Here is a 7,871-nt window from a genome sequence, read left to right as displayed (position 1 = left end):
AAAGGTCCTAAATGTTGAGCACTTTTTTTTAAATGTTTCTTTACACACAGGTCAGAAAGTGGCCATTCCAAAATGGAGCCCCAAGATGATTTGTCCCTGGGAAGCTACAAATAGGAATTTCTGGGTCCTAGTTTTACATTCTTTATGGGAAAGGTAATTTGATATTCCTAAACAGTGTGTTAGAGTAGGTGGGGAAGAGGTGAGAAGGACGTAGAAGTAATACACACCAATAGGACATGGTGTGCTGTGTTGCATGTTTGTGACACTGTGTGTGTGTCTGTGTATGTGTGTGCACGTGTATGTGGGCATCTTAATGAGTGAGAGGAGTCCTCAGAGAAGTGATACACAGGGTCCTCTATTTCAATGTGAACTTTATAATACACAGGCAAAACTCAATCACCATATGATACTAAGGAGGGATAGTCAACTGACAGGACCCTATTGCAACAATTATAAAGTGCAAGAGGTACATAGCGGGGACAAGGAATTCTCTGTGTCTTGAACTTCAAGCAGCTGTGAGGCCACATGATTCTGTGAAATTCACTGCCACTACCTCTCATCATTCTCCCTTCTTGTCCATTTCCCTTAGCACACTGGCTTCTTTCTGAACTTTGATTTTCTAATGGAAACATTGCCTCAAGACCTTTTCCCATATGAGGAAGACCTCCCTTCTTCCACCTTCTCTTCCATAGGTCTTTGTTCAAAGGTCACCTTCTTAGCTAAGCTTGACTGAATACTCAATATAACATATAACACATTCTCTCCCTTAATCAGCTTCTGTTCTGTTCATATCATCTCTCCCCACATCATTATTATTTAATCTTTATATATGCATCTAACCTATCACCATTATTGAATTGTAGGGACATTTTCTTTTCAACACTCTGCTTTATTACTAGAGTTTCCAAAGCATGGTCAATGCGCTATATAGTCCTCCAATGCATAAAATATTTTCTTCCTAAAATGGTAAAATACCTGACTTTTGGGGGAATGTCTGATGTTATGAAGAAAATTCCTAATCAGAGAGGAACTAGGGATGCTCTTAAGGGGCTCAAATCCATTCACAAAATATTGCAATTAGTTTCTTCACTGCAAATATAAATTGTTTCATTTCCACAATCTGAGGAAGGACTATTTGTGTGAAAATTAGCTCTGTTATTTTCCCCTGTTCTGGTAGTCAACTGCAACACATGGACCCAGGAAACAATACAAGAATTTCAGAGTTCCAGCTTCTGGGATTTTCAGAGAAACCAGAACTGCAGCCCCTCATATTCGGGCTTTTCCTCTCCATGTACCTGATCACTGTGACTGGAAACATGCTCCTCATCCTGGCTGTCAACTCTGACTTCCGCCTCCACACCCCCATGTACTTCTTCCTCGCCAACCTGTCCTTTGCAGACATCTGCTTTACCACCACCACCATCCCAAAGATGCTGCGGAACATCCAGACTCAGAGCAAAGTCATAACCTATGCAGGCTGCATCACACAGATGTATTTTTTCATGCTCTTTACAGGATTAGATATCTTTCTCCTGACTGTGATGGCTTATGACCGCTTTGTGGCTATCTGTCACCCACTGCACTACACAGTCATCATGAGCCCCTGTCTTTGTGGACTTCTGGTTCTGGTATGCTGGATACTGAGTGTCTTTCATTCCTTACTACACACTTCCATGGTGTTGAGGCTGTCCTTCTGCATAGAGGTGGAAATCCCACACTTTTTCTGTGAACTCAATCAGATGATCCAACTTGCATGTTCTGACACATTTCTCAATAACATGGTGATATACATTGCAGCTTTGTTTTTGGCTGTTGGTTCCTTCATTGGGATCCTTTACTCTTACTCTAAGATAGTTTCCTCTATATCTGAAATATCATCAGCTCAGGGAAAGTATAAAGCATTTTCCACCTGTGCATCTCACCTCTCAGTTGTCTCCTTATTTTATTTTACATGCTTAGGAGTGTACTTTACATCTGCAGCTACCCAGAGCTCCCATTCTAGTGCAGTAGCCTCAGTGATGTACACAGTGGTCACACCCATGCTGAACCCATTTATCTACAGCCTGAGGAACAAGGACATAAAGTGTTCTCTGATGAGATTCTCTGAGATGGCGGCTCTAAAATGGACAACTTTCCTGGAGCTGAAGAAGCGCCCGTGATTGCAGGGCCCAAAGCCTGTGCAAAATGTTGAGATCCCTTGATCAGATTGTGAAAGTGAAACATACATCTTCTATTTTTTTTCCTGTAATATATACTTTTTTTTTACATCTCTGCATAATTTATGTAACTCACTCTATTAAGATCTGTGATAACTCTGATATCCAAGAGATTTTCCCTTTTTCATTTTCCTACTTTCTCAATGTCATTCCTAACCTTGGATATGAAATATTCGGACATTCTGTCTTACTCAAGGGATTGCATATATGTGTTAAGAATAATTTCTTTTGCATGTAGCACTGGGTGTGATGCATAAACAATGAATACAGAAAAAAATAAAAAAAATTCCTTCACAAATAAAACATCATAGTGACTATTTTTTCTTTTATGGGACACCACAGCTATTGCAAGTGTATAACAGAGAAAATTCTGAGACCACTATACTTCATTTTTTTTTCCTTAATATCTTTTCAGTGCTCCAGAATTCATTCTTTATGTACAACACACAGTGCTCCATGCAATATGTGCCCTCCATAATACTCACCACTAGGCTCATCCAACCTCTCACTCCCCACCCCTCCAAAACCCTCAGATTGCTTTTCAGAGTTCATAGTCTCTCACTGTTCATCTCCCCCTCCATTTTCCCCCAACTGCCTTCTCCTCTCCATTTCTCCCTGTCCTCCATGTTATTCCTTATGCTCCATGAACAAGAAAAACTATAGGATAATTGACTCTCTTTACTATGCTTCACTTTTGTGGATTTTATTCCTTTGTATATCACTACCTTAATTGCTTTTCCTAAGAATGCAAACTTCACCATAATGGTGGTTATAGCAGATCATGGGATTTTTCTACACATTAGGATCCTGTTGTTACACAGCTTGTGTCCACCATGCCTACCATAGTGACTTGCAAAAAAATGATAATAAAATACATGTCTCCAGGTACAATCTTCCCACAAGATGAATATGCATAAAAAGAGGCCTTAGAATCAAACTTGGCTTTAAGGATGATAAAGCAAATACTAAAGCATCCATTAATTGCTGTGAAAAATAGTTCTTTCTCAGGAACTTCATGTATTCATTGAATTACGGTATATCAAAGCCATTTGTAAAGTGTGTCCATTAATATGAAAGACCAGTGGCATGTTTGGGTTTTTATTATATTATTTTCTGGATTCTGGTTGAAATTTTCATGTGCTACACACAAATGTGATTCCTGGGGCACCTGGGTGAATCAGTCAGTTAAGTGTATGCCCTCAGGTCAGGTCATAATCCCGGGGTTCTGGGTTCAAGCCTTGCATTGGGCTCCCTGCTCAGCAGGAACCTCATAACTTGAAACCAGCTGCCAGAGATATTCTTTTGGTATAGATCATGATATATCTTCTTATGTCTCAGGCTGATTTCATGGGTGTTCAGAGTGGTCTGGTAGATATCCAGCTCAATTCAGGGGACTGGTTGAAGTAGGATCCCCTAATCCTCCACCATCTTGACCTCCTCCCCTGCTGGCCATCTGTATGTCTTCATTGAAAAATATCTCTTCAGATCCTCTGCCCATTGTTTAATCAGATTGTTTGTTTGTTGCTATTAAGTCATATGACTTCTTCATACATTTGGAATATTTACCCCTTAGATACATGATTTTCAAATATTCTCTGCTATCTAGGAGTTTGCCTTTTCATTTTCATGGTTTCATCTGTTGTGCAGAAGTACTTACTTTGAGGTAGATCTTTTTAGTTTTGCTTTTTTCCCTTGCTTTTGGTGTCAAATCCTAAAAATCATTGCCAAGACCTTTATGTTTCCTTTTAGGATTTTTAAGGCTTCAAATCTACATTGAATTCTTTATTCCATTTTGAGTTAATTTTTGCCTTTGGTATAAAATAGTGGTGCAGTTGCATTATTTATTTATTTATTTATTTATTTTGCACGTGGCTGTCTAGTTTACCCAACACCACTTATTGAAAGACTGTTCCTTCCTTCTTATAGATTCTTGATTCCTTTGTCATAAACCTGTTAACCACCTATCCGGGTTTATTTCTGGGCTATCTATTCCATTCCATTGACCTTTGGGCATTTCATGCTGCTTGAGTTACCAGAGCTTTGTAATATAGTTTGAAATCTGGGAGGATGATGGCTCCAGGTTTGTTGTTCTTTCTCATGGTTGCTTTCATTATTTGGGGTCTTTGTGATTCCATAAAAATTGAAGGAGTGTTTGCTCTATTTCTGTAAAATATGCCACTGGAATTTTGACAGGGATTACACTGAACCCACAGATTGCTTTGAGCAGTAGGGATGTTGTAAGAGTATTAATTCTTCAAAATAATGAACATGGAATATCTTTCCTTTGTGTCTTCAGTTTCTTTCAGCAATGTCTTATAGTTTCCATTGTACAGATGTTTCTTGTCCTTTTTCAAATGTACTCATATATTTTATTTTTGTTAACATAATTGTAAATGAGATTTATAAAAATTTTTCCTTTGTGATATTTTCATTTTAGTGTATAGAGTTGCAATTTAGTATATAGAGTTGCAATTTTTGTATATTGACTTTATATCTTGCTGAATTCATTGATTAGTTATAACAGATTTTTCTTTTAAACAGTTAATTGAATTACAATGATATACAAGAAACTAAACACATATAAAGTGCAAACTATTCTGAATTAAAGTAATCATACAAAAAGTAAGAGTACATGACATCCGGGAAATACAGATGAAAACAACAGTGTGATACCACCTTAAACCAGTCAGAATGGCTAAAATTAACCATTCAGGAAATGACAGATGTTTTCAAGGATGTAGAAAAAGGGGAACCCCCCTACATTGTTGATGGGAATTCAAGCTGGTGCATCCATTCTGGAAAACAACATGGAGGTTCCTCAAAAAGTTGAAAATAGAGCTACCCCATGACCCAGCAACTGCACTGCTGGGTATTTACCCTAAAAATACAAATGTAGGATCTGAAGGGGTATGTGCACCTGAATGTTTATAGCAGCAATGTACACAATAGGCAAACTATGAAAAGAACCTAGATGTCCATCAACAGATGAATGGATAAAGAAGACGTGGTATATATATACAATGGAATACTATGCAGTAATCAAAAAAAAAAAAAAAGAAAGAAAGAAAGAAATCTTGTCATTTGCAATGACATGGAAGAAAGTACAGGGTATTATGCCAAGCCAATAAGTCAATCAGGAAAGACAGTTATCATAGGATTTCTCTGATATGAAGAATTTGAGAGGCAGAGGAGGGGTCATGGGAGGAAGGGAGGGAAAGATGAAACAAGATGGGACTGGGGAGGGAGACAAGCAATAAGAGACTCTTAATCTCATGAAATAAACTGAATGTTGCTGGAGTGGTGGGGTGGGGAGGGATAGGGTGGCTGAGTGATGGACATTGGGGAGGGTATGTGTTATGGTGAGTGCTATGAATTGTGTAAGATTGTTGATTCACAGACATGTGCCCCTGAAAGAAATAATACATGATATGTTAATAAAAATTAAGAGTACATACTGCCTGAGTCCATTTATATATAATTCAAAAAATTTCACTTATTTGTGGAGCATAACAAATAGCATGGAGGACATGGGGAGTTAGAGAGGAGAAGGGAGTTGGGGTAAATTGGAAGGGGAGGTGAACCATGAGAGACTATGGACTCGAAAAACAATCTGAGGGTTTTGAAGGGGTGGGGGTGGGAGGTCAGGGTACCAGGTGGTGGGTATTATAGAGGGCACGGATTGCATGGAGCACTGGGTGTGGTGCAAAAATAATGAATACTGTTATGCTGAAAATTAAAAAAAAAAAAAAAAAGGGAGAGGGGAATCCAGGGGAAATTCATGAATCCTAAATAGGGTCTCCAGCCTTCTAGAAGCACTTTGTTTTTGGGGCCCACATATTTCTTGAGAAGTGAAAGGGGAATGAAGACAACCCTGATATATTCTGAATAAAACCCAGTTCCCAAGGAGGGAATGTTGATAAAAAAAAAAATTCACAAAACTTTTAAAGATTTGTTATATAATTGTAAAAAAAAGTAATAAATCTGAAACTTCTGTTTCCTTATCTCCAATGCAAGTGGATGTTGTCAGGAATAAATACAGTATTTAGAAATTGTTGGTGAGTCTAAGAAGTGTTTCATAGGTAAGAGCATATGCACATATATGTATGTGTGCGTTACTTCCTACAGATACCTTCTTTTTTTTTTATTAATTATTTTTGTTAGCCTATAATGCATTATTTGCCCCAGGGGTACAGGTCTGTGAATTGTCAGGCTTACACAATTCACAATACTCATCATATCATGTACCCTCCCCAATATCTACAACCCAACTGCCCACTCCACAACCCCTCTCCCCACAGCAACCCTCAGTTTCTTTTGTGAGATTAAGAGTCTCTTATTTATGGTTTTTCTCCCTCCTGATCCCACCCATTTTGTTTCATTATTCCCTTCCCTACTCCCTATGTACAACACAGACTCAATAATCCTATCTCTAATGTTGAAAGGAAATCTGAAAGAAATTTGGAGAGGATAGAAATAAAAGACCAAATGTTTGAAATAACATGAAATTAAAAGAATATATGTATTTAGACTCAAAGACAAAGGAAAATGGAATAACTTAATTTTAGTTATGAATTCTTTTTTAATCTCAAAATACAGAGGGCACAAATTCAGAATTTATATTTTAAAAAAGAATATATTTAAAATCTAAAGCTAATGATGTACTGTATGATGACTAACATACATACATACATACATACATATATACATAATATGGTCACAGGGCACCTGGCTGGCTCAGTAAGTGGGTGAAGCAACTTTCTCTCTCTCTCTCTATTTTTTTTTAAAGATTTATTTTTAAGTGAACTCTGCAACAACATGGGGCTCAAACTCACAATCCTGAGATCAAGAATCATGCACTACACCAACAAAGCCAGCCAGGCAGCCAGAGCATGCAACTCTTGAGCTTTGGGTCATGAGTTAAAGCCCTTTGTTGGACATAGAGATTACTTTAAAAATAAATAAAAAGGGCACGTGGGTGGCTTAGTCAGTTTGTGTGTTGATTGTGGCTCCCAGCATGAACTCAGGCCATGGATTAAAGCACCATGTTAGCTCCATGCTCAGTGGGGAGTCTACTTAAGGATTCTCTTTCCTGGGGTACCTGGGTGGCTCAGTGGGTTAAGCCTTTGCCTTCAGCTCAGGTCATGATCACAGGGTCCTGGGATAAAGCCAGGCATTGAGCTCTCTACTCAGCAGGAAGCCTGCTTTCCCCTGCCCCCCACAGCTCTGTCTGCCTCTCTGCCTACTTGTGATCTCTCTCTCTGTCAAATAAATAAAATTAAAAAACAAACAAACAAAAATAAAGGATTCTCTTTCCTTCTCCCTCTCCCCTTCCCATGGCTCACCCATGAGCACACTCTCTCTATCCTAAGTAAGTAAATAAATAAATAAGTCAGTCACATTTACATTTTAGCAATGGGGAAGTCACATTTCCCTTTCCACTTCAGCAATGGAGAGGAAGCTCCAAATTGACTTTTTGTTTTTCTTCCAGTTAAGGTGGCATTTTTAACACAAATGCCCTCACCCAAGAGTAGAGAAATGAATTGAGAAGCCAAAATTCACTTTTGTCTAAAACAATCTTATTGGATTGTGTCCATATTACATTCCTTTTTCTACTGTAACAAATGACCACATGTGAGGTTTCAAAGAAACAAATTT

At 38.3% G+C, this 7,871-nt stretch overlaps 1 protein-coding gene across 1 annotated transcript; it reads left to right on the top strand.

Annotated features, from left to right (window-relative positions):
- Positions 1-1,190: 1,190 nt before the first annotated feature.
- On the top strand, positions 1,191-5,492 carry LOC131825725 (olfactory receptor-like protein OLF4). The gene is made up of 2 exons (XM_059165130.1): positions 1,191-2,093; positions 5,442-5,492. The coding sequence occupies exons 1-2, from the start codon at positions 1,191-1,193 to the stop codon at positions 5,490-5,492; spliced, it is 954 nt and encodes a 317-aa protein (XP_059021113.1).
- Positions 5,493-7,871: the final 2,379 nt, after the last annotated feature.

The sequence above is a fragment of the Mustela lutreola genome, chromosome 2, assembly GCF_030435805.1.
Source record: "Mustela lutreola isolate mMusLut2 chromosome 2, mMusLut2.pri, whole genome shotgun sequence".
NCBI lineage: Eukaryota > Metazoa > Chordata > Mammalia > Carnivora > Mustelidae > Mustela > Mustela lutreola.
This window is presented reverse-complemented; position numbering and strand designations above follow the sequence as displayed.